Source organism: Oncorhynchus mykiss, chromosome Y, assembly GCF_013265735.2.
Source record: "Oncorhynchus mykiss isolate Arlee chromosome Y, USDA_OmykA_1.1, whole genome shotgun sequence".
Classification (NCBI taxonomy): Eukaryota; Metazoa; Chordata; class Actinopteri; order Salmoniformes; family Salmonidae; genus Oncorhynchus; species Oncorhynchus mykiss.
This window is the reverse complement of record NC_048593.1, coordinates 36,636,656-36,663,375: the sequence shown is the minus strand read 5'-3', so window position 1 is coordinate 36,663,375 and position 26,720 is coordinate 36,636,656. Positions and strand designations below refer to the sequence as shown.

Here is a 26,720-nt window from a genome sequence, read left to right as displayed (position 1 = left end):
TTGTATCAATTAACGTGTGCCAACTATTACTGCTACGCGATTACGTCATGCACGCTCGCTCGTGGCCGCTCGTGGTACTGTGAGGAATTGTCCCAGCAGCACCCCTTCGCCTGCCTCCGCCCCAGCAGTCATGCTACGGACAGGACCGCAACATTTTCAGCCAAACTACAAGGAAACATAAACACAAAGTCTCCAATTTCACTGAACATACCAAGTGGAACAATTCTTCTTCTAGACACATCTGGTGCCGCGACATTTAATTTGGTTAGCGGGTGTACGCATGGGAGTGATCCGGCAAAAGAAAAGGCAGGAGGTAAATCAGGCTATCGTTTTCATCCAGATTGTTCTTCGGTGCACTGTCTGCTGTGACTGGTACATTTACTGTCACTAAAGCTTTGCTATCGATCAAATAAATTACAGGAGTGAAATACAAAATTATAATACTGATAGCATTGAATATGTGAATAAGATACAAAACATGTTCGTCTAACTCTTTAATACTGTACATCTGAATAGGTTTGGCCTTTGTAGCTGGCAACCTGGGTTGAACGTGTCATGATGTCGGTATAGCACGCATACTGAGTCATTCATGCAGTCTGTGCGATGCATCCAGGTAGCCTATTGAGGACGGAACGCAAATTCAATGTACATTGACTGTGTGCCTGAGGTATAGAATGTTTGGCAACACTCACACATATTTTGTTCCATGGTAATTATTAGTAGGGAGTAGAATACTTTGTTTAAAAAAAACAAACATGCAGCCTACAATTTCAGGTAGAACCATAGTTATAGGCCACAGTTGGCTAAATCGTAGCTACGGAGTTATTACATAGGTTATTATTATTACATAGTTATTACATAGGTTATTATTGGTCTGGTGTAAAGTCATATGTGCTCAAATGTTTTGTAGCTAATTAGCAAAATATACAAATTAAAAAAATGTGTATCATGTAAATGTAAATGCGAGAAATTAAAACATTTTGACAGTCAGCCTCAAATAATATTTGGTTATTTGGCCTACTGAAAAGCCTGACTATGTCCCAGCTAGGCCCACAGTTGTTTAACTCACCCATGTCATCTTGCACAACACAAATGCCCTATAATCAGTTCTGACCACGAGATCATATTATTTAAATGACATGTTGGCAACTGTGGGGTCATATCTAACCCGTGGGATGAACCAGTGGTTTACAGTTGGCAGCTGCCCATTGCGCCATTGCTGAGGGACCATGAGGCTTTTCTAGGTCACCATCTATCTACTAACTAGCCACAAGACTCTCGACATACCAGTGTATCTGTCTGCCCTTACCAACGTGTGTGTGAGAGAGAGTGTGTGCATGCGTTTAAGTGTCTAACATAGGGTTGACTGCAATATTTTTTCCTGATTGTACGCGTCTCAGGTCTGCATGCTGTTAGTTGCTGCCGATCTGAGCTCTACCTGACAAGGATCAGGTGAAACACAGCCTTGTCCTCCAGGCATTTAATTGTGAACGTTCCAAGGGGAGATGAATCATGCTATTTTTCTTCTTTCTTTTAACCACCCAGAACAGCACAGCTTTATAACTTTGAGTTCAGGATTTGTATGTAGATGTGGTGTTGTATGCCACTCAAGCACTACATCTGCTGCCTCGGGTAGAGTTCTGCTGCAGCCCACTCTGAGTCAGATTCAGCATGCCCTCCACTCTGTCCATGTTATGGCTGACCGGCTCTGGGAACCATGGAATAAAGGGAGAAAGCAGGACAGAGTCATATCGCCCAAGGTTCCTCTATGTCACCCAGCATCACGCAGATTACTGTTATGGCCTAGAGAGATTGTGTGGGCATTGGAACAGCGTTGTGTTTGCTGTGTGTGTGTGTGTGTGTGTGTGTTTGCCAGCTAACAACGTCCACTTTGTCCCATAACTACATCATTAATTTTGTTTATTACATGCTATCATGCAACTATAATGAAATAATGGTTCCACGTGAATTGGTCATTTGTGGTTATTTGTGAATCTTTCCTAATGTATAGTTATTTCCCTCTCTACTCTAGAACTAGTTGTAATAACAGTAGTGCTATAACATGCCCTAAGAACATAATCTGATATGATATTATCATAATATTCAAATTCCTCTGTTCTCTCTCTCCTCAGGTTGTATCCCATTCGTTAGTGGCAGCACGGGGGGAGGAGCCATGAGTGAAGGGGAGGGGCTCTTCCACAGCGTGCAGGTGGGTGACTCCACCTTCACTGTGCTGACCCGCTATCAGCAGCTCCGCGCTATCGGGTCTGGTGCCCAGGGCATTGTCTGGTGAGTGGGCATGGCACTGCCACACTGTTATTTAAACTCCTCACAATCATCCTGCTGTTGCCTTGACTGTGAACATGATGAGTCATTCCTTCAATAGACGATGGAATACTTTGTTCCACAGTAATCAAGGTGTGGTGTCCTATTTTCATGGAAAACAGTGATAAATCAGATGGCGTATCCATTCCTCCCACTCCTCTGTGTGTCTGTCTATGTAGCTCGGCCCTGGACAGTGTCCTTGGGGTCCCTGTGGCGGTGAAGAAACTGAGCCGGCCCTTCCAGAACCAGACCCACGCCAAGCGGGCCTATAGGGAGCTGGTGCTGCTCAAGTGCGTCAATCACAAAAATGTACGTCACTGTGGACATGCTCAGCTATCCACGTATGTGGGTCTTTTAGACATCATCAGTATGGCAAATTCCTTTGTGTGTGACATCATCGGCTAACTATACTGTATGTGTGTGTATGAAATTATTGATTTAGTCTTATATCACCAAATGAGTGTCATATTTCTGTCTCCTGATATATTGTCTCTTCTCCTCCAGATTATTAGGCTCCTGAATGTCTTCACACCACAGAATTCACTGGAGGAGTTCCAGGATCTGTAAGTTGGCTGCAGGCTCATATTTTTAGCTTATCCTTCTATGGTAAGCATTATTCTCCTCATCTCTGCTGCGGGGCTGCACTGCCTCCTTCCTATGAGGAGTCTGTTGCTTGAGAGAGAGAGGATGCTATGTAATCACAAGCTTAGTAGTGACCTTCAAAGCGCATACACATGTTAACACATTATTATACATAAAAAAAGATCTACATGACCGTATTGCAGGAGACAGAGGAAATAACTGAGAAATAACCTCAATGACCGTATTGCAGGAGACAGAGGAAATAACTGACAAATAACCTCAGAGTAATATATAGAGGGATACCTTAAAATGAAAGTTTAAATAGTTTTCAGGAATAAAAGAGATCATATTACGACTTTCACTATGTATATGTTATAAAACTCTAGATTTCAGTGGGCGGGGTAACGTAATAGAGGAGTCGTGTTTGGCTGGACCAGATGTAAGTACTGGGATCTTATGAGTGGTTGTCCCATGAAGTTAGATAGAGGACTCTATATGGATATAAGCAGATTTAGCATGGACATTGATGGGGATTTAGTCAACTGGTCGATTTTTTTGGGTCGATAGGCTGTTTGTCGACCAAGATCTTTTTTTGTTGAGCACACGAGACACCTGCCTGATTTGCTCCTGTCTCAGTGTTCTAATCCAGGGATGCAACGGTCCAAGAATAAGGGGAGTGTGGCTCAGATGCACAAGGCACATCTCTCTCCAGCCATTTTGTGTGTATTTGTTGTTTCATAACTTCATTATGAGCATTATTTGCTGTGTCTATCAATTCCCCATTACAGATATCACCAGTAGTGGCCTACATTTACTGTTAATTCCCATAATTTCTAATCTGCAATGTTTATTTGGTTATGGTCATTTCTGTTAGGCTAATGCATTCAACATGTTAAATTCAGCAGAAAAAGAAACGTCCCTTTTTCAGGACCCTGTCATTCAAAGATAAAACGTAAAAATCTAAATAACTTCACAGATCTTCATTGTAAAGGGTTTAAACACTGTTTCTCATGCTTGTTCAATGAACCATAAACAATTAATGAACATGCACCTGTGGAACGGTCATTAAGACACTAACAGCTTATAGACGATAGGCAAATAAGGTCCCAGTTATGAAAACTTAGGACACTAAAGAGGCCTTTCCACTGACTGAAAAACACCAAAAGAAAGATGCCCAGAGTCCCTGCTCATCTGCGTGAACGTGCCTTAGGCATGCTGCAAGTAGGCATGAGGACTGCAGATGTGGCCAGGGCAATAAATTGCAATGTCCGTACTGTGAGATGCCTAAGACAGGGAGACAGGATGGACAGTTGATCGTCCTCGCAGTGGCAGACCACGTGTAACAACACCTGCACAGGATCGGTACATTCGAACGTCACACCTGCGGGACAGGTACAGGATGGCAACAACAACTGCCAACATCCCTCCATCAGTGTCAGACTGTCCGCAATAGGCTGAGAGAGACTGGACTGAGGGCTTGTAGGCCTGTTGTAAGGCAGGTCCTCACCAGACATCACCGGCAACAACTTCACCTATGGGCACAAACCCATCGTCGCTGGACCAGACAAGTCTGGCAAAAAGTGCTCTTCACTGATGAGTCGCAGTTTTGTCTCACCAGGGGTGATGGTCAGATTCGCGTTTATCGCCTAAGGAATGAGCGTTACACCGAGTCCTGTACTCTGGAGCGGGATCGATTTGGAGGTGGACGGTCCGTCATGGTCTGGGGCGGTGTGTCACAGCATCATCAGACTGAGCTTGTTGTCATTACAGGCAATCTCAATGCTGTGCATTACAGGGAAGACATCCTCCTCCCTCATGTGGTACCCTTCCTGGAGGCTCATCCTGACATGACCCTCCATCATGACAATGCCACCAGCCATCGTTCTGTGCATGATTTCCTGCAAGACAGGAATGTCAGTGTTCTGCCATGGCCAGCGAAGAGCCCGGATCTCAATCCCATTGAGCACGTCTGGGACCTGTTGGATTGGAGGGTGAGGGCTAAGGACATTCCCCCCCAGAAATGTCCAGGAACTTTCAGGTGCCTTGGTGGAAGGGTGGGGTAACAACTTACAGCAATAACTGGCAAATCTGGTGCAGTTCATGAGGAGGAGATGCACTGCAGTACTTAATGTAGCTGGTGGCCACACCAGATACTGACTGTTACTTCTGATTTTGACCCCCCCCCCTTTGTTCAGGGACACATTATTCCATTTCTGTTAGTCACATGTCGGTGGAACTTGTTCAGTTTATGTCTCAGTTGCTGAATCTTGTTATGTTCATACAAATATTTACACATGTTAAGTTTGCTGAAAATAAATGCAGTTGACAGTGAGAGGACATTTCTTTTTTTGCTGAGTTTATTATTACAGTCAATTACCGTTCTCGTTGCAAAGCTCACAACCTATGATGTGCTTGTGAGAAACACATTTTTGTTAATTACATCCCATTTAGGAGTTCTGTAAATGTATCCATTGTCTTTTGTTTGAAACGCTCCTGTCAATGTTGAGTAAGACATGCACCTGATTATACATATGGAAGTAGGCCTAGACTACCTGGCCTGATTGGTCTGATTAGTATAATTCCAGCTTTCTCCAATTCGATAACCACTCGGCATGAAAGGGAAAAATGTAATGCTCTGGAGTGGAAACGTCATAAAAAACTTGTGTACTTAAATAATTAAATGAGTTGACCCTTCACATGGGATGATTTCACTGAACAACAAAAGAAAGGGAATATTGAATGACCACCAAATGATCCATCGCATCTCCCAAAAACATTATCAACATACATTTTTAAAACACATATGGTGTTTCTATATATGGACAAATGCATGTTTTACAATTTCGTTTAAATGACTGGTCGGGAAAAATGATTGGTCGACCATTAGGCACGGCCCTAATGGGGTGGTCTATCTAACTCTATGGGTGGTCCCCTCTGTCTGTTTGCCAGCTACCTGGTGATGGAGCTGATGGATGCCAGTCTGTGCCAAGTCATCCACATGGATCTGGACCATGAGAGGATGTCCTACCTGCTCTACCAGATCCTCTGTGGCATCAGACACCTGCACTCCGCTGGCATCATCCACAGGGTCAGTCATTGGCTGGTCATAAATGGTTGTGAATATGTGTTGTATGCAGATAATAACATAAGCCATGTAGACATCTACTGTACTTACCTAATCATCATCACTATCATCACTACCATTATCCCCACCATCATAACCATTATCATCATAACCATTATCATCATCACCATCGTAACCAGCATCATCACCACCACCATCATAAGCATCATCATCATCACCACCACCATCATAACCAGCATCATCACCACCACCATCATAAGCATCATCACCACCACCATCATAACCATCACCACAATCGTCATCACTACCATCATAATCACCATCATCACCACCACCATTATAACACCATCACACCATCATCACCACCATCATCACCACCACCATCATAACCATTATCATCATCACCACTACCATCTTAACCATCATCATCACCATCATTCACCAACATCATAACCATCATCACCACCACCATCATAACCATCATCACCATCACCGGCAACATCACCACCATCATCATAACCATCATCATCACCACCATTATAACCATCATAACCATCACCACCATTATCACCACCACCATCATCATCATAACCATCATTCACCACCATCATGACCATAATAACCACCATACTAACCATCATCACTACCATCATCACCACCATCATTATCACCATCATCATCATAACCATCATTCACCACCATCATGACCATCATCACCACCACTATCATCACCACTATCATCACCCACCATCATAACCATCATCATCATCACCATCAACACAACCGTCACCACCACCATCATAACCATCACAATCAACACCACTGTCATCACCACCACCACCATCATAACCATCACCATCATGACCATCATAACCATCACCATCATAACCATCATCATCATGACCATCATAACCATCACCATCATCTTCACCACCGCCATCATAACCATCATCACCACCATCATAACCATCAGCATCCTAACCATCATCACTACCATCATCACCACCATCATTATCACCATCATCATCATAACCATCATTCACCACCATCATGACCATCATCACTACCATCATCACCACCACTACCATCACCACTATCATCACCACCATCATAACCATCAACACAACCGTCACCACCACCACCATCATAACCATCACAATCAACACCACTGTCATCACCACCACCACCATCATAACATCACCATTATAACCATCACCATCATGACCATCACCATCATAACCATCATCATCATGACCATCATAACCATCATCTTCACCACCACCATCATAATCATCATCACCACCACCATAACCTTCACCATCATCATAACATCACCACCATCGTCATCACTACCATCATAACCACCATCATCACCTCCACAATCATAACCATCACCATCAACACCACCGTTATCACCACTATCATCACCACCATCATAACATCATCATCGCCATTGTGACCAACATCATCATCATCACCATCATTACCTTCACCATCAACACCACCGTCATCACCACCACCTCCATCATAACCATCACCACCACCATTAAACCATCACCATCGTAACCATCACCATCATAACCACCACCATCATCACCACCATCATCATCACCACTACCATAATATCCATCATCATCACCACCATCATAACCATCACAACCATCATCATCACCATCATCATCATAACCATCACTACCATCATAATCACCATCATCACCTCCACCATCATAACCACCATCATAACCATAATCACCACCACCATTATAACATCACCATCATCAGCAGAACTACCACCATAACCATCACCATCATCACCACCATCATCAGCAGAACTACCATCATAACCATCACCATCATCATAACCATCATTATCACCACCATTGTAACCATCATCACCACCACCATCACAACCATCATCATCACCATCATCGTCATCACTACCACCATCATAACCATCATCACCACCACCATTATAACATCACCACCATCATCACCACCACCATCATAACCATCATCACCACCACCATTATAACATCACCATCATCAGCAGAACTACCACCATAACCATCACCACCATTGTAACCATCATCATCATCACCACCACCATTGTAACCATCATCATCACCACCACCATTGTAACCATCATCATAATCACCTCCATTGTAACCATCATCATCACCACCACCATTGTAACCATCATCATCACCACCACCATTGTAACCATCATCATCACCACCACCATTGTAACCATCATCATCATCACCACCATTGTAACCATCATCATCACCACCACCATTGTAACCATCATCATCACCACCAGCATCATCATCACCACCACCATCATAATTATCATTAGCATCATAACCATTATCATCCCCACCGCCATCATAACATCATCATCATGACCATCATCACCACCACCATCATAACCATCATCATCATGACCATCATCACCACCATCATTATAACCATCATCATCATGACCATCATCACCACCATCATCATCATCACCATCAATTTATTAACTTTGTTTGTATCTCCTCTAGGACCTGAAGCCCAGTAACATAGTGGTGAAGTCTGACTGTACTCTGAAGATCCTGGACTTTGGGCTGGCCAGAACAGCCTGTACTAACTTCATGATGACCCCTTACGTTGTTACCCGATACTACAGAGCACCAGAGGTCATCCTGGGCATGAAGTATAAAGAGAATGGTAAGAAATGCTCAAGGATATTACCTTCTATTCTTAATTCCCACCAACAGAATAAAACACTCTTAGTTACTTGATTATAAATGTCTATCTTGCACTGTTGACCATCTATGGCTGTTCTCCTTTTACCAGCAGCAAGGGTCCACATATGACTGGTTATGGTGCTGTGTGAGATGAATGTGTGTGATGTGTGTGTAACCTCTATGTTTGTTTTCCTCAAAGTGGACATCTGGTCAGTGGGATGCATCATGGGAGAGATGGTGAAGGGCAGCGTTATATTCCAGGGCACGGATCGTATCCTTACCCAGTTGATCTATGACTCACTAAATGCTGTCTTTACATCTATAATATTACCATTGTGTCTGTGGGTTTAAACTCTATTTGGTTCACTTTTAGAGACATTGTATAATGTGTTTGCCAGGTTGACTTCCGCATGGCAAGGTCAGGCATGTCAGGACGTTCTTTCCCACATTCAATTGAAACAACAACATCAGCTAGCTACTTCCTTAGCATACAGGCATTTCATTCACATTGATGAATTGATGGTCCGTACTAACTCGAAAAGTCTGGATCCTAATTGCTAAAGCCTCTTGCTACTGCTGTGTATGGTGCAATAATCAATATCCCATTTCCTATGTTCCTGAACCTCCCCCTGAGTTATAACTAGGTGTTTTGCATTAGTTTGTATATGTGTCCTGAACCAGCTCCGTATCAGACATTGACCAGTGGAACAAGGTGATTGAGGTTCTGGGCACACCCCCCATGGAGTTTATGAACCGTTTGATGGAGACTGTGAGGAACTATGTGATGAACAAGCCCCAGTACCCAGGGGTCAGCTTCTCTCAACTCTTCCCTGACTGGGCCTTCCCGGCAGAGACAGAGCAGGATCAACTCAAGAGTAAGACTTATACCACCTACAGATGTCTACACACATTCTCTCTCTCTCTCTCTCTCTCTCTCTCTCGTTCGCTCTCTCGCTCTCTCTCTCACTCTCTCTCCCTCTCACTCTCTCTCTCACTCTCTCTCTCTCTCTCTCTCTCTCTCTTTTTATTGTTTAGCACCTTCCTATCTGATATGCTTCTGACTGAAATATGTTGACAGACATTGGCATATTTTCTGCCTTGTTATCGCTGCAGCCAGTCAAGCACGGGACCTGCTTTCCAAGATGCTGGTGATTGACCCAGAGAGCCGTATTTCCGTGGAGGATGCCCTGGATCACCCCTACATCCACATGTGGTACGACCCAGGAGAGGCTGATGCAGTGAGTCTGGCTGTAATATAATAATAAGATCACCCCTACATCCACATGTGGTACGACCCAGGAGAGGCTGATGCAGTGAGTCTGGCTGTAATATAATAATAATATAAGCCATTTAACAATTGATAAGGCAGTCATACATTTGTTATGGGTGGTTCTGGGAATCAAACCCACTATCCCTGCTTGGCAAGAGCCTTGCTTTACCAACTGAGCTACAGCTAGGAAGGTGGAAGGTGTTCATCAATGAAAAGTTTAAATATTGAGAGAGTAAGAGACTATCCTAGCAACGTCATCTGAAGAACTGTAATACCCTAGCAACGTGATCTGAAGAACTGTAATACCCTATCAATGTGATCTGAAGAACTGTAATACCCTAGCAACGTCATCTGAAGAACTGTAATACCCTAGAAACGTGATCTGAAGAACTGTAATACCCTAGCAACGTCATCTGAAGAACTGTAATACCCTAGCAACGTCATCTGAAGAACTGTAATACCCTACCAACGTGATCTGAAGAACTGTAATACCCTAGCAACGTGATCTGAAGAACTGTAATACCCTAGCAACGTGATCTGAAGAACTGTAATACCCTAGCAACGTGATCTGAAGAACTGTAATATCCTATGTTTCCCCGAGTAGTGGCTGAACAAGGACATATTAATTATAAATCTAGCTGTTTTTCTATATACATCTGCAGGACAGAAAGCTCAAGGGAGGTGGTGTGTGTATCTTTGTTAACAACAGCTGGTGTGCCATATCTAATATTGAGGAAGTCTCAAGATTCTGCTTGCCTGAGTTAGAATACCTAATGATAAGCTGTAGAACATACTATTTACCAAGAGAGTTTTCATCTACAGTTGAAATCGGAAGTTTACATACACCTTAGCCAAGTACATTTCAACTCAGATTTTCACAATTCCTGACATTTAATCCTAGTAAAATTCCCTGTTTTAGGTCAGTTAGGAAAACCACTTTATTTTAAGAATGTGAAATGTCAGAATAATAGTAGAGAGAATGATTTATGTCAGATTTGATTTCTTTCATCACATTCCCAGTGTGTAAAAAGTTTACACACACACAATTAGTATTTGGTAGTATTGCCTTTAAAAATTGTTTAACTTTGGTCAAACGTTTCGGGTAGCGTTCCACAAGCTTCCCACAATAAGTTGGGTGAATTTTGGCCCATTCCTCCTGACAGAGCTGGTGTAACCGAGTCAGGTTTGTAGTAAATCAAATCAAATCAAATTTTATTTGTCACATACACATGGTTAGCAGATGTTAATGCGAGTGTAGCGAAATGCTTGTGCTTCTAGTTCCGACAATGCAGTAATAACCAACAAGTAATCTAACTAACAATTCCAAAACTACTGTCTTGTACACAGTGTAAGGGGATAAAGAATATGTACATAAGGATATATGAATGAGTGATGGTACAGAGCAGCATAGGCAAGATACAGTAGATGGTATCGAGTACAGTATATACATATGAGATGAGTATGTAAACAAAGTGGCATAGTTAAAGTGGCTAGTGATACATGTATTACATAAGGATACAGTCGATGATATAGAGTACAGTATATACGCATATGAGATGAATAATGTAGGGTAAGTAACATTATATAAGGTAGCATTGTTTAAAGTGGCTAGTGATATATTTACATCATTTCCCATCAATTCCCATTATTAAAGTGGCTGGAGTTGAGTCAGTGTCAGTGTGTTGGCAGCAGCCACTCAATGTTAGTGGTGGCTGTTTAACAGTCTGATGGCCTTGAGATAGAAGCTGTTTTTCAGTCTCTCGGTCCCAGCTTTGATGCACCTGTACTGACCTCGCCTTCTGGATGATAGCGGGGTGAACAGGCAGTGGCTCGGGTGGTTGATGTCCTTGATGATCTTTATGGCCTTCCTGTGACATCGGGTGGTGTAGGTGTCCTGGAGGGCAGGTAGTTTGCCCCCGGTGATGCGTTGTGTGTGAGTGGACCAATTCAGTTTGTCTGTGATGTGTATGCCGAGGAACTTAAAACTTGCTACCCTCTCCACTACTGTTCCATCGATGTGGATAGGGGGGTGTTCCCTCTGCTGTTTCCTGAAGTCCACAATCATCTCCTTAGTTTTGTTGACGTTGAGTGTGAGGTTATTTTCCTGACACCACACTCCGAGGGCCCTCACCTCCTCCCTGTAGGCCGTCTCGTCGTTGTTGGTAATCAAGCCTACCACTGTTGTGTCGTCCGCAAACTTGATGATTGAGTTGGAGGCGTGCGTGGCCACGCAGTCGTGGGTGAACAGGGAGTACAGGAGAGGGCTCAGAACGCACCCTTGTGGGGCCCCAGTGTTGAGGATCAGCGGGGAGGAGATGTTGTTGCCTACCCTCACCACCTGGGGGCGGCCCGTCAGGAAGTCCAGTACCCAGTTGCACAGGGCGGGGTCGAGACCCAGGGTCTCGAGCTTGATGACGAGCTTGGAGGGTACTATGGTGTTGAATGCCGAGCTGTAGTCAATGAACAGCATTCTCACATAGGTATTCCTCTTGTCCAGATGGGTTAGGGCAGTGTGCAGTGTGGTTGAGATTGCATCGTCTGTGGACCTATTTGGGCGGTAAGCAAATTGGAGTGGGTCTAGGGTGTCAGGTAGGGTGGAGGTGATATGGTCCTTGACTAGTCTCTCAAAGCACTTCATGATGACGGAAGTGAGTGCTACGGGGCGGTAGTCGTTTAGCTCAGTTACCTTAGCTTTCTTGGGAACAGGAACAATGGTGGCCCTCTTGAAGCATGTGGGAACAGCAGACTGGTATAGGGATTGATTGAATATGTCCGTAAACACACCGGCCAGCTGGTCTGCGCATGCTCTGAGGGCGCGGCTGGGGATGCCGTCTGGGCCTGCAGCCTTGCGAGGGTTAACACGTTTAAATGTCTTACTCACCTCGGCTGCAGTGAAGGAGAGACCGCATGTTTTCGTTGCAGGCCGTGTCAGTGGCACTGTATTGTCCTCAAAGCGGGCAAAAAAGTTATTTAGTCTGCCTGGGAGCAGGACATCCTGGTCCGTGACTGGGCTGGATTTCTTCCTGTAGTCCGTGATTGACTGTAGACCCTGCCACATGCCTCTTGTGTCTGAGCCGTTGAATTGAGATTCTACTTTGTCTCTGTACTGACGCTTAGCTTGTTTGATAGCCTTGCGGAGGGAATAGCTGCACTGTTTGTATTTGGTCATGTTACCAGACACCTTGCCCTGATTAAAAGTAGTGGTTCGCGCTTTCAGTTTCACGCGAATGCTGCCATCAATCCACGGTTTCTGGTTAGGGAATGTTTTAATCGTTGCTATGGGAACGACATCTTCAACGCACGTTCTAATGAACTCGCACACCGAATCAGCGTATTCGTTAATGTTGTTGTCTGACGCAATACGAAACATGTCCCAGTCCACGTGATGGAAGCAGTCTTGGAGTGTGGAGTCAGATTGGTCGGACCAGCGTTGGACAGACCTCAGCGTGGGAGCCTCTTGTTTTAGTTTCTGTCTGTAGGCAGGGATCAACAAAATGGAGTCGTGGTCAGCTTTTCCGAAAGGGGGGCGGGGCAGGGCCTTATATGCGTCGCGGAAGTTAGAGTAACAATGATCCAAGGTCTTTCCACCCCTGGTTGCGCAATCGATATGCTGATAAAATTTAGGGAGTCTTGTTTTCAGATTAGCCTTGTTAAAATCCCCAGCTACAATGAATGCAGCCTCCGGATAAATGGTTTCCAGTTTGCAAAGAGTCAAATAAAGTTCATTCAGAGCCATCGATGTGTCTGCTTGGGGGGGGATATATACGGCTGTGATTATAATCTAAGAGAATTCTCTTGGTAGATAATGCGGTCTACATTTGATTGTGAGGAATTCTAAATCAGGTGAACAGAAGGATTTGAGTTCCTGTATGTTTCTTTCATCACACCATGTCACGTTAGCCATAAGGCAGTCTCTCCTTCACTGCAGCTGCAGCCGAGGTGAGTAAGACATTTAAACGTGTTAACCCTCGCAAGGCTGCAGTCCCAGACGGCATCCCCAGCCGCGCCCTCAGAGCATGCGCAGACCAGCTGGCCGGTGTGTTTACGGACATATTCAATCAATCCCTATACCAGTCTGCTGTTCCCACATGCTTCAAGAGGGCCACCATTGTTCCTGTTCCCAAGAAAGCTAAGGTAACTGAGCTAAGTAAGGCCTCCTTGCTCGCACACGCTTTTTCAGTTCTGCCCACAAATTTTCTATGGGATTGAGGTCAGGGCTTTGTGATGGCCATTCCAATACCTTGACTTTGTTGTCCTTAAGCCATTTTGCCACAACTTTGGAATTATGCTTGGGGTCTTTGTCCATTTGGAAGACCCATTTGTGACCAAGCTTTAACTTCCTGACTGATGTCTTGACATGTTGCTTCAATATATCCACATCATTTCCCTTCCTCATGCTGCCATCAATTTTGTGAAGTGCACCAGTCCCTCCTGCAGCAAAGCACCCCGACAACATGATGCTGCCACCCCCGTGCTTCACGGTTGGGATGGTGTTCTTCGGCTTGCAAGTCTCCCCCTTTTTCCGCCAAGCAGTTCTATTTTTGTTTCATCAGACCAGAGGACATTTCTCCAAAAAGTACGATCTTTATCCCCATGTGCAGTTGCAAACCGTAGTCTGTCTTTTTTATGGCGGGTTTTGGAGCAATGGCTTCTTCCTTGCTGAGTAGTTTATCAGGTTATGTCTATATAGGACTCGTTTTACTGTGGATATAGATACTTTTGTCCCTGTTTCCTCCAGTATCTTCAAAAGGTCCTTTGCTGTTATTCTGGGATTGATTTTCACTTTTCGCACCAAAGTACATTCATTTCTAGGAGACAGAACGCATCTCCTTCCTGAGCGGTATGACGGCTGCGTGGTCCCATGGTGTTTATACTTGCGTACTATTGTTTGTACAGATGAACGTGGTACCTTCAGGAATTTGGAAATTGCCAAGGATGAACCAGACTTGTGGAGGTCTACAATCTTTTCTGAGGTCTTGGCTGATTTCTTTTGATTTTCCCATAATGTCAAGCAAAAAGTCACTGAGTTTGATGGTAGGCCTTGAAATACATCCACAGGTACACCTCCAATTGACTCAAATTCTGTAAATTAGCCTATCAGCAGCTTCTAAAGCCATGACATAATTTTCTGGAATTTTCCAAGCTGTTCAAAGTCACAGTCAACATAGTGTATGTGATCTTCTTACCCACTGGGATTGTGATGCAGTGAATTATAAGTGAAATAATCTGTCTGTAAACAGTTGTTAGAAAAATTATTACTTGTGTCATGCACAAACCAGATGTCCTAACCGACTTGCCAAAACTATAGTTTGTCAACAAGAAATTTGTGAAGTGGTTGAAAAACAAGTTTTAATGACTCCAACCTAAGTGTATGTAAACTTCCGACTTCAACTGTATATTTTTTCCTGGCTGTCTATTTACGACCACAAACCGATGCTGACAGTAAGACTGCACTCAACAAGCTGTATAGAGCCATAAGCAAACAATAAAATGCTCACCCAGAGGCGGCACTCCTAGTGTCCTCTTTAATGCTGTGCAACTAGAGGCAAAAAAAACTCTAGATGACCTCCATAAATGAAGCGGATGCTAAGCTACAGGAGTGTTTCGCTACAACAGACTGGGGTATGTTCCGGGCAACACCTGTTGTTTATGAAGCATGTGACAAGTACGATTTGATTTTCTATTCCACTGTTTGTGTCAAATCCTTGTAACATTCATTTGGGCTCACACGGTCCAACTGTCTATAACTGTCTGTGTATGCTGTGATTATGTCTGTAGCCACCACCACAGATATCTGATAAACAGCTGGAGGAGCGAGAACACAGCATTGAACAGTGGAAAGGTATGACAACTGTTTTGTTTGTATTTTTACCTTACTGTCCCTTCCCCCACAGCCATTATAGAGCTTCTGCTACCTCTCTGTACAAGGATGGTTTATGTGTTTATGTTTTGGCAGCCCATAGCCTGCCTTCCATCAATCCATAGTCTGCCTTCCATCAGTCCATAGCCTGCCTTCCATCAGCCCATAGTCTGCCTTCCTTCAATCCATAGCCTGCCTTCCATCAGCCCATAGCCTCCTTCCGTCAATCCATAGCCTGCCTTCCATCAATCCATAACCTGCCTTCCATCAGCCCATAGCCTGCCTTCCGTCAGTCCATAGCCTGCCTTCCATCAATCCATAGCCTGCCTTCCATCAATCCATAGCCTGCCTTCCGTCAGTCCATAGCCTGCCTTCCATCAGCCCATAGCCTGCCTTCCTTCAATCCATAGCCTGCCTTCCATCAGCCCATAGCCTCCCTTCAGTCAGCCTATAGTCTGCCTTCCTTCAGCCCATAGCCTGCCTTCCTTCAGCCCATAGCCTGCCTTCAGTCAGCCCATAGCCTGCCTTCCGTCAGCCCATAGCCTTCCGTCAGCCCATAGCCTGCCTTCCGTCAGCCCATAGCCTGCCTTCCGTCAGCCCATAGCCTGCCTTCCGTTAGCCCATAGCCTGCCTTCAGTCAGCCCATAGCCTGCCTTCCGTTAGCCCATAGCCTGCCTTCCGTTAGCCCATAGCCTGCCTTCAGTCAGCCCATAGCCTGCCTTCAGTCAGCCCATAGCCTTCCTTCAGTCAGCCCATAGTTTGCCTTCAGTCAGCCCATAGCCTTCCATCAGCCCATAGCCTGCCTTCCGTCAGCCCATAGCCTGCCTTCCGTCAGCCCATAGCCTGCCTTCAGTCAGCCCATAGCCTTCCTTCAGTCAGCCCATAGTTTGCCTTCAGTCAGCCCATAGCCTTCCATCAGCCCATACATAGCCTGCCTTCCGTCAGCCCATAGCCTGCCTTCAGTCAGCCCATAGCCTTCCTTCAGTCAGCCCATAGTTTGCCTTCAGTCAGCCCATAGCCTGCCTTCAGTCAGCCCATAGCCTGCCTTCAGTCAGCTCATAGCCTTCCTTCAGTCAGCCCATAGTTTGCCTTCAGTCAGCCCATAGCCTGCCTTCAGTCAGGCCATAGCCTTCCTTCAGTCAGCCCATAGCCTTCCTTCAGTCAGCCCATAGCCTTCCTTCAGTCAGCCCATAGCCTGCCTTCAGTCAGCCCATAGCCTTCCTTCAGTCAGCCCATAGTTTGCCTTCAGTCAGCCCATAGCCTTCCTTCAGTCAGCCCATAGTTTGCCTTCAGTCAGCCCATAGCCTTCCATCAGCCCATAGCCTGCCTTCCGTCAGCCCATAGCCTGCCTTCCGTCAGCCCATAGCCTGCCTTCAGTCAGCCCATAGCCTTCCTTCAGTCAGCCCATAGTTTGCCTTCAGTCAGCCCATAGCCTTCCATCAGCCCATACATAGCCTGCCTTCCGTCAGCCCATAGCCTGCCTTCAGTCAGCCCATAGCCTTCCTTCAGTCAGCCCATAGTTTGCCTTCAGTCAGCCCATAGCCTGCCTTCAGTCAGCCCATAGCCTGCCTTCAGTCAGCCCATAGCCTGCCTTCAGTCAGCTCATAGCCTTCCTTCAGTCAGCCCATAGTTTGCCTTCAGTCAGCCCATAGCCTGCCTTCAGTCAGGCCATAGCCTTCCTTCAGTCAGCCCATAGCCTTCCTTCAGTCAGCCCATAGCCTTCCTTCAGTCAGCCCATAGCCTGCCTTCAGTCAGCCCATAGCCTTCCTTCAGTCAGCCCATAGGTTGCCTTCAGTCAGCCCATAGCCTTCCTTCAGTCAGCCCATAGCCTGCCTTCCGTCAGCCCATAGCCTTCCTTCAGCCCATAGCCTGCCTTCCATCACTGTGAGTCAAGGACACCTTTCCTTTCATATATTCCAGAGCTGATCTATGACGAGTTGATGGACTGGGAGGAGAGGAACCAGAATGGAGTAATGAAGGAGGACTGTGCAGGTGAATGACCATGGATACTGTGTGCTTCTGACACGTTTTTAAAGTATATCTCCCTGTTGCTGAGGGGCTTTAGAAATGACATTTACAGGATACCTTCCCCAATGTTCACTGTTGGTGAGATCATCTTGGTCCTTATAATCCTTACTCACTTTCTCTAAGCCCAAAAATGAAGACAAATGTTTTTGTTCTCAAGAGAAGGTCAGGGTGTGAGTCATACTGTCATATGTTTTGATGATGTCATACTGTGTATCACTTCATGGACCCTTATCTCTCTCTCTTTCTCTCACTCTCTTTCTCACTGTCTTTCTCTCTCTCTCACTGTCTTTCTCTCTCTCTCACTGTATTTGTCTCTCTCACTGTCTTTCTCTCTCACTGTCTTTCTCTCTCTCACTGTCTTTTTCTCTCTCTCTCTCTCTCTCACACTCTTTTTCTCTCTCTCTCTCTCTCTCTCTCTCTCTCTCTCTCTCTCTCACTGTCTTTCTCTCTCTCTCGCTCTCTCTCTCTCTCTCTCTCTCGCTATAGATGAAGTGGTGAACCACAGTGCTACAGCTTCCCAGTCGTCCTCTACGAGTGACTTCTCCTCAATGTCCACTGAGCAGACCTTGGCCTCTGACACTGACAGCAGCTGTGTTGACACCCTCACAGGGGCGCTAGAGGAGTGACAGTGAGCCTCTTTTCACCCTGGCATCTCTGTTTTTTTTTCAATCATCACTAACTATCCATTTTCTTAGGTAGCACTTTTCACATTACTTTATACTGTCTATTTCTACTTTGGGTCCCGCTGGATGGTAAATCATTCAACCGCTTTTATTTTTTTAAACTGAAAATGATTTAAATTGAACTCTCTCTGTCACTCTTTCCCTATCTCTGTTGTAAATAGTCCATTCCTACTGTACCATGGTTCAAACAAGTCATGCACCTCTAGACTTGTTGTCCAAGCCAAGAGCACACACTGTTCAATGTGTAGTTTGACCACCTAAGGTTTCAGTATAAAGTACTGTATATGCATTAAACTAGGGCTAGGCTATAATGTCTTATGACTGTTTTGTCATCGGAAATATCTAATGATGAACAAAAAACATTGCTGCATGTTACTACAAATGAATACTTAACTACACATAGAAACAGCTGTGATAAAAGATCTTCATGTATTTCCATCCAGAGGACATTAGCCTCCTCTGTGTGAAGAAACAGTACTTGGCTCTGGTCTGGGTCTTTCCTAATGAGGGTAAAGAGTGATACATTTTATGCATGTTATGTGTGTTCATGTATATAAGTATCTATCTATACTGTATACTGTGTGTTTAAATGTATTGATTGTTGTGATGCTGAGACTGGGTTTTACAGCTGATCCAAATATGCTGAGGCATACAAACTGTACAAAATACATCCATTTATTTTGGAACAAACTATTGTTAAAATGCAATGGGAAACATGTCAGAAATGTGTTGATGTTTGAAAGATGTATTATAATGAAACTGAAGGGGAAAAAGGTGAACGGTGGATACATTGCACTTTCTAGACAATTTCAGCTTAAAGTCATTCCAAGAAAAATATTGATTAAAAGAGGGATACAATCATGCATTCAGTTCTTTTTCAGATTTCTTTCTAAAAAATTGTATAACTATCCAAACTCCCCCTAAACACAAGCGACGCGCAAGTGTGTCATCTTCCCATCAGTCTTGAGTCTGCATTTTCTTTCCTTTTCTGTGCAATCTCTGTCCTCCAGATACCCTCTCATTCTCAATCCTTCAATGGGCAATGTTGAATCTATCCTCTAATGCTTTACTGTGTGTTGATTGACTTCATAGCGATACGTCTGTTTGTGGAACCTCTAGAACCTCAGTGTGGTGACAGGAGAAATGTTCCAGGGTTAATCAAAGACAGGTCTCATCACTGATAGGTAGCTTTCTTTCATTGTGTTCTTTTCCACCCCATTACTGGTGTCCAGAGCAGTCTCAATGCTGGACCATTAACTGACAGGTTGCTTGATACGGTGTAAGGTTGAGAGTACAGTGGACATTCTCCTTGGGACATACAAATCAACACTGGCGAGACCCACATTGACTTAGGAATCGTGATAATTCTGGACCTTGATGTCCTGAGAAAGAGCCTTGTGATACCTGACCGACAGATCCATGCTAATGTCTTTGCCTCAGTCCTGCTGGGGACAAACTGGACTGGAGCTGTGTTCATGGTGGCAGTCTGCTGGGAACAAACTGGACTGGAGCTGTGTTCATGGTGGCAGTCTGCTGGGAACAAACTGGACTGGAGCTGTGTTCATGGTGGCAGTCTGCTGGGAACAAACTGGACTGGAGCTGTGTTCATGGTGGCAGTCTGCTGGGAACAAACTGGACTGGAGCTGTGTTCATGGTGGCAGTCTGCTGGGAACAAACTGGACTGGAGCTGTGTTCATGGTGGCAGTCTGCTGGGAACAAACTGGACTGGAGCTGTGTTCATGGTGGCAGTCTGCTGGGAACAAACTGGACTGGAGCTGTGTTCATGGTGGCAGTCTGCTGGGAACAAACTGGACTGGAGCTGTGTTCATGGTGGCAGTCTGCTGGGAACAAACTGGACTGGAGCTGTGTTCATGGTGGCAGTCTGCTGGGAACAAACTGGACTGGAGCTGTGTTCATGGTGGCAGTCTGCTGGGAACAAACTGGACTGGAGCTGTGTTCATGGTGGCAGTCTGCTGGGAACAAACTGGACTGGAGCTGTGATCATGGTGGCCCTGAGAAAGATAAAGTGCATTCAGAAAGTATTCAGATCCCTTCACTTTTTCCACATTTTGTTATGTTACAGCCTCTAAAATGAGATGAAATTGTTAGTCTTATTCTAAAACGGATTAAATACATTTTTTTCTCATCAATCTACACACAATATCCCATAATGACAAAGCGAAAACAGTTTATTTTTTAAATGAAATAAATAAATATATCTGAGAAAGATTTCTAGATCAACTCCATGGAGCACACAACACCGCCCCACAACCTCCCAAAGGCTTTTTTTCTCTGGGTTATTGTTTTTCACTGAGTGAATCTAATGTGTGAGGGACATTGAGTGGGGTTGTGTGTCTCTGGTTTGTGCAGTTTAAAATCAAATCAAATCAAATCAAATCAAATTTTATTTGTCACATACACATGGTTAGCAGATGTTAATGCGAGTGTAGCGAAATGCTTGTGCTTCTAGTTCCGACAATGCAGTAATAACAAGTAATCTAACTAACAATTCCAAAACTACTGTCTTGTACACAGTGTAAGGGGATAAAGAATATGTACATAAGGATATATGAATGAGTGATGGTACAGAGCAGCATAGGCAAGATACAGTAGATGGTATCGGGTACAGTATGTACAAATGAGATGAGTATGTAAACAAAGTGGCATAGTATAGTATAAAGTGGCTAGTGATACATGTATTACATAAGGATACCGTCGATGCTATAGAGTACAGTATATACGTATACATATGAGATGAATAATGTAGGGTAAGTAACATTTATATAAGGTAGCATTGTTTAAAGTGGCTAGTGATATATTTACATCATTTCCCATCAATTCCCATTATTAAAGTGGCTGGAGTTGAGTCAGTGTCAGTGTGTTGGCAGCAGCCACTCAGTGTTAGTGGTGGCTGTTTAACAGTCTGATGGCCTTGAGATAGAAGCTGTTTTTCAGTCTCTCGGTCCCAGCTTTGATGCACCTGTACTGACCTCGCCTTCTGGATGATAGCGGGGTGAACAGGCAGTGGCTCGGGTGGTTGATGTCCTTGATGATCTTTATGGCCTTCCTGTGACATCGGGTGGTGTAGGTGTCCTGGAGGGCAGGTAGTTTGCCCCCGGTGATGCGTTGTGCAGACCTCACTACCCTCTGGAGAGCCTTACGGTTGAGGGCGGTGCAGTTGCCATACCAGGCGGTGATACAGCCCGCCAGGATGCTCTCGATTGTGCATCTGTAGAAGTTTGTGAGTGCTTTTGGTGACAAGCCGAATTTCTTCAGCCTCCTGAGGTTGAAGAGGCGCTGCTGCGCCTTCTTCACGATGCTGTCTGTGTGAGTGGACCAATTCAGTTTGTCTGTGATGTGTATGCCGAGGAACTTAAAACTTGCTACCCTCTCCACTACTGTTCCATCGATGTGGATAGGGGGGTGTTCCCTCTGCTGTTTCCTGAAGTCCACAATCATCTCCTTAGTTTTGTTGACGTTGAGTGTGAGGTTGTTTTCCTGACACCACACTCCGAGGGCCCTCACCTCCTCCCTGTAGGCCGTCTCATCGTTGTTGGTAATCAAGCCTACCACTGTTGTGTCGTCCGCAAACTTGATGATTGAGTTGGAGGCGTGCGTGGCCACGCAGTCGTGGGTGAACAGGGAGTACAGGAGAGGGCTCAGAACGCAACCTTGTGGGGCCCCAGTGTTGAGGATCAGCGGGGAGGAGATGTTGTTGCCTACCCTCACCACCTGGGGGCGGCCCGTCAGGAAGTCCAGTACCCAGTTGCACAGGGCGGGGTCGAGACCCAGGGTCTCGAGCTTGATGACGAGCTTGGAGGGTACTATGGTGTTGAATGCCGAGCTGTAGTCGATGAACAGCATTCTCACATAGGTATTCCTCTTGTCCAGATGGGTTAGGGCAGTGTGCAGTGTGGTTGAGATTGCATCGTCTGTGGACCTATTTGGGCGGTAAGCAAATTGGAGTGGGTCTAGGGTGTCAGGTAGGGTGGAGGTGATATGGTCCTTGACTAGTCTCTCAAAGCACTTCATGATGACGGATGTGAGTGCTACGGGGCGGTAGTCGTTTAGCTCAGTTACCTTAGCTTTCTTGGGAACTATACAAGGCTGAAAATCTGAACATGAGTCTGACGATCTTGCTCCTGTAAGCTATTAATAAGATATGGGGTAGGTCGACTCTTAAATCATCATTGTAAGGTCCCAATCAGTGATGTAGTGGTAAGAGAAAGATGTGGGTAAACTCTGATCGCCGGGCCGCCGTGAAAAAAGTAACGCTCTCAAAATAAAAGGTGGGTAAACTGTGTTTACTTGTGTTTACAGTCCACTGGTCCCAATCATACTGACCAAACCCTGTGTTTACAGTCCACTGGTCCCAATCATACTGACCAAACCCTGTGTTTACAGTCCACTGGTCCCAATCATACTGACCAAACCCTGTGTTTACAGTCCACTGGTCCCAATCATATTGACCAAACCCTGTGTTTACAGTCCACTGGTCCCAATCATACTGACCAAACCCTGTGTTTACAGTCCACTGGTCCCAATCATATTGACCAAACCCTGTGTTTACAGTCCACTGGTCCCAATCATACTGACCAAACCCTGTGTTTACAGTCCACTGGTCCCAATCATACTGACCAAACCCTGTGTTTACAGTCCACTGGTCCCAATCATACTGACCAAACCCTGTGTTTACAGTCCACTGGTCCCAATCATACTGACCAAACCCTGTGTTTACAGTCCACTGGTCCCAATCATACTGACCAAACCCTGTGTTTACAGTCCACTGGTCCCAATCATATTGACCAAACCCTGTGTTTACAGTCCACTGGTCCCAATCATATTGACCAAACCCTGTGTTTACAGTCCACTGGTCCCAATCATACTGACCAAACCCTGTGTTTACAGTCCACTGGTCCCAATCATATTGACCAAACCCTGTGTTTACAGTCCACTGGTCCCAATCATACTGACCAAACCCTGTGTTTACAGTCCACTGGTCCCAATCATACTGACCAAACCCTGTGTTTACAGTCCACTGGTCCCAATCATACTGACCAAACCCTGTGTTTACAGTCCACTGGTCCCAATCATACTGACCAAACCCTGTGTTTACAGTCCACTGGTCCCAATCATACTGACCAAACCCTGTGTTTACAGTCCACTGGTCCCAATCATACTGACCAAACCCTGTGTTTACAGTCCACTGGTCCCAATCATACTGACCAAACCCTGTGTTTACAGTCCACTGGTCCCAATCATACTGACCAAACCCTGTGTTTACAGTCCACTGGTCCCAATCATACTGACCAAACCCTGTGTTTACAGTCCACTGGTCCCAATCATACTGACCAAACCCTGTGTTTACAGTCCACTGGTCCCAATCATACTGACCAAACCCTGTGTTTACAGTCCACTGGTCCCAATCATATTGACCAAACCCTGTGTTTACAGTCCACTGGTCCCAATCATATTGACCAAACCCTGTGTTTACAGTCCACTGGTCCCAATCATACTGACCAAACCCTGTGTTTACAGTCCACTGGTCCCAATCATATTGACCAAACCCTGTGTTTACAGTCCACTGGTCCCAATCATACTGACCAAACCCTGTGTTTACAGTCCACTGGTCCCAATCATACTGACCAAACCCTGTGTTTACAGTCCACTGGTCCCAATCATACTGACCAAACCCTGTGTTTACAGTCCACTGGTCCCAATCATACTGACCAAACCCTGTGTTTACAGTCCACTGGTCCCAATCATATTGACCAAACCCTGTGTTTACAGTCCACTGGTCCCAATCATACTGACCAAACCCTGTGTTTACAGTCCACTGGTCCCAATCATACTGACCAAACCCTGTGTTTACAGTCCACTGGTCCCAATCATACTGACCAAACCCTGTGTTTACAGTCCACTGGTCCCAATCATACTGACCAAACCCTGTGTTTACAGTCCACTGGTCCCAATCATACTGACCAAACCCTGTGTTTACAGTCCACTGGTCCCAATCATACTGACCAAACCCTGTGTTTACAGTCCACTGGTCCCAATCATATTGACCAAACCCTGTGTTTACAGTCCACTGGTCCCAATCATAGTGACCAAACCCTGTGTTTACAGTCCACTGGTCCCAATCATACTGACCAAACCCTGTGTTTACAGTCCACTGGTCCCAATCATACTGACCAAACCCTGTGTTTACAGTCCACTGGTCCCAATCATATTGACCAAACCCTGTGTTTACAGTCCACTGGTCCCAATCATATTGACCAAACCCTGTGTTTACAGTCCACTGGTCCCAATCATACTGACCAAACCCTGTGTTTACAGTCCACTGGTCCCAATCATACTGACCAAACCCTGTGTTTACAGTCCACTGGTCCCAATCATATTGACCAAACCCTGTGTTTACAGTCCACTGGTCCCAATCATACTGACCAAACCCTGTGTTTACTGTCCACTGGTCCCAATCATACTGACCAAACCCTGTGTTTACAGTCCACTGGTCCCAATCATATTGACCAAACCCTGTGTTTACAGTCCACTGGTCCCAATCATACTGACCAAACCCTGTGTTTACAGTTCCCTGGTCCCAATCATATTGACCAAACCCTGTGTTTACAGTTCACTGGTCCCAATCATACTGACCAAACCCTGTGTTTACAGTCCACTGGTCCCAATCATATTGACCAAACCCTGTGTTTACAGTCCACTGGTCCCAATCATACTGACCAAACCCTGTGTTTACAGTCCACTGGTCCCAATCATACTGACCAAACCCTGTGTTTACAGTCCACTGGTCCCAATCATACTGACCAAACCCTGTGTTTACAGTCCACTGGTCCCAATCATACTGACCAAACCCTGTGTTTACAGTCCACTGGTCCCAATCATATTGACCAAACCCTGTGTTTACAGTCCACTGGTCCCAATCATACTGACCAAACCCTGTGTTTACAGTCCACTGGTCCCAATCATATTGACCAAACCCTGTGTTTACAGTCCACTGGTCCCAATCATACTGACCAAACCCTGTGTTTACAGTCCACTGGTCCCAATCATATTGACCAAACCCTGTGTTTACAGTCCACTGGTCCCAATCATACTGACCAAACCCTGTGTTTACAGTCCACTGGTCCCAATCATACTGACCAAACCCTGTGTTTACAGTCCACTGGTCCCAATCATACTGACCAAACCCTGTGTTTACAGTCCACTGGTCCCAATCATACTGACCAAACCCTACTGGTCTATGCTATATTATGTCTTTATCTCTATCACTCATTTTGTTATCAAACAATCAATACAGACACTGTCTGGTTTGCTGTTTAATGCAATCAAACTTGTTGAATACACATTTCTTCAAGACATAGATACATAGTCAAGTCTATAAACTGGAGGTAGAATCTGTTAGATTGGCCTGTCCCTACTGCTTGTGTGTTCTCTGCTGTGCAATGCCATGTATGGGCGCCCACTGGTGGTCTTATTCAGAGATGCATCACTGATGACTCCTTAAAAGTGCTACACATAAGATTTTTTCCTCAAATTTTTGCATCTTAATTAAAAAAAATGGCCAAACTATATCTGCCGGTAATAGTGAAATTATAGTGTGTCGCAATATTACTGAACCGCCAGTGTTGTGATTGGCTGGTGTATTCGCCTGTCCTTTTCTGCCACAGCAGCATCTGTGGTCAAACTAGGAAAGCTGTTCTGACTTTGTGGCTGGGATATCTAGTGGAAATCACCAATTTCTTGGTTTAGAAAATTCTACACGGTTCGCTCAATTTCAGTTTATGTGAAAAAAACAATCACTGAATAGTGACCAAAACCGCTGTTTGATGCTGGTGGACCAAAACCAAAAGTAGCTTTTGTTTTGGTCCACCAGTTTCAAACAGCTGTAAAAAAATGATATTGTTTGTTATTGAAAAGATATTTCACAGCAATTAAGATGGTACATTGATTCCCTACACTATGCAGTGCTTGTTTTCTCACATAAACTGAAATTGAGCAAACTGTGTAGAATTTTAGCAACCAGAAAATGACAGAGCGATTTCCACTAGATAACATAGCTACAAAGTCAGAATAGCTTTCCCAGTTTGAAAACAGATGCTGCACCGGCAGGAGAAATCAATAGGTGAACATCACAGCC

The 26,720-nt window shown here is 45.0% G+C and overlaps 2 protein-coding genes across 4 annotated transcripts; one reads left to right on the top strand and one right to left on the bottom strand.

Moving 5' to 3' along the window:
* The first annotated feature begins 64 nt into the window (after positions 1-64).
* On the top strand, positions 65-19,428 carry LOC110510208 (mitogen-activated protein kinase 9). 3 transcript variants are annotated; one of them, XM_021591591.2, is made up of 12 exons: positions 69-313; positions 2,133-2,289; positions 2,505-2,634; positions 2,830-2,888; positions 5,857-5,995; positions 8,539-8,704; positions 8,924-8,995; positions 9,417-9,599; positions 9,838-9,962; positions 15,773-15,836; positions 17,775-17,846; positions 18,369-19,428. In XM_021591591.2, the coding sequence occupies exons 2-12, from the start codon at positions 2,174-2,176 to the stop codon at positions 18,506-18,508; spliced, it is 1,266 nt and encodes a 421-aa protein (XP_021447266.1). In that variant the 5' UTR covers positions 69-313; positions 2,133-2,173; the 3' UTR covers positions 18,509-19,428. The 3 variants fall into 3 exon arrangements, 2 of the variants coding, with proteins under 2 accessions (XP_021447266.1, XP_036823748.1); XR_002471538.2 differs by lacking the exon at positions 18,369-19,428 and having other exon boundaries at positions 65-313; positions 9,838-10,037; positions 17,775-17,840; XM_036967853.1 differs by lacking the exon at positions 69-313 and having other exon boundaries at positions 2,133-2,209.
* LOC118945292 lies at positions 19,225-25,465 on the bottom strand. Its single transcript, XM_036967717.1, has 3 exons — positions 25,453-25,465; positions 22,660-25,183; positions 19,225-20,939 (listed from the first exon to the last, which is right to left on the bottom strand). Exons 1-2 carry the CDS (start codon positions 25,463-25,465, stop codon positions 22,770-22,772), a joined length of 2,427 nt encoding a protein of 808 aa, XP_036823612.1. The 3' UTR covers positions 19,225-20,939; positions 22,660-22,769.
* Positions 25,466-26,720: the final 1,255 nt, after the last annotated feature.

What these genes read in the sequence shown, in the direction of transcription:
- LOC110510208 (XM_021591591.2), top strand. Translation starts at nt 2,174, where the DNA reads ATGAGTGAAGGGGAGGGGCTCTTCCACAGCGTGCAGGTGGGTGACTCC. An exon ending in CTGGAGGAGTTCCAGGATCT is followed by an intron (nt 2,889 to 5,856) that starts GTAAGTTGGCTG and finishes TCTGTTTGCCAG; the next exon opens with CTACCTGGTGATGGAGCTGA. An exon ending in AGAGCAGGATCAACTCAAGA is followed by an intron (nt 9,600 to 9,837) that starts GTAAGACTTATA and finishes TTATCGCTGCAG; the next exon opens with CCAGTCAAGCACGGGACCTG.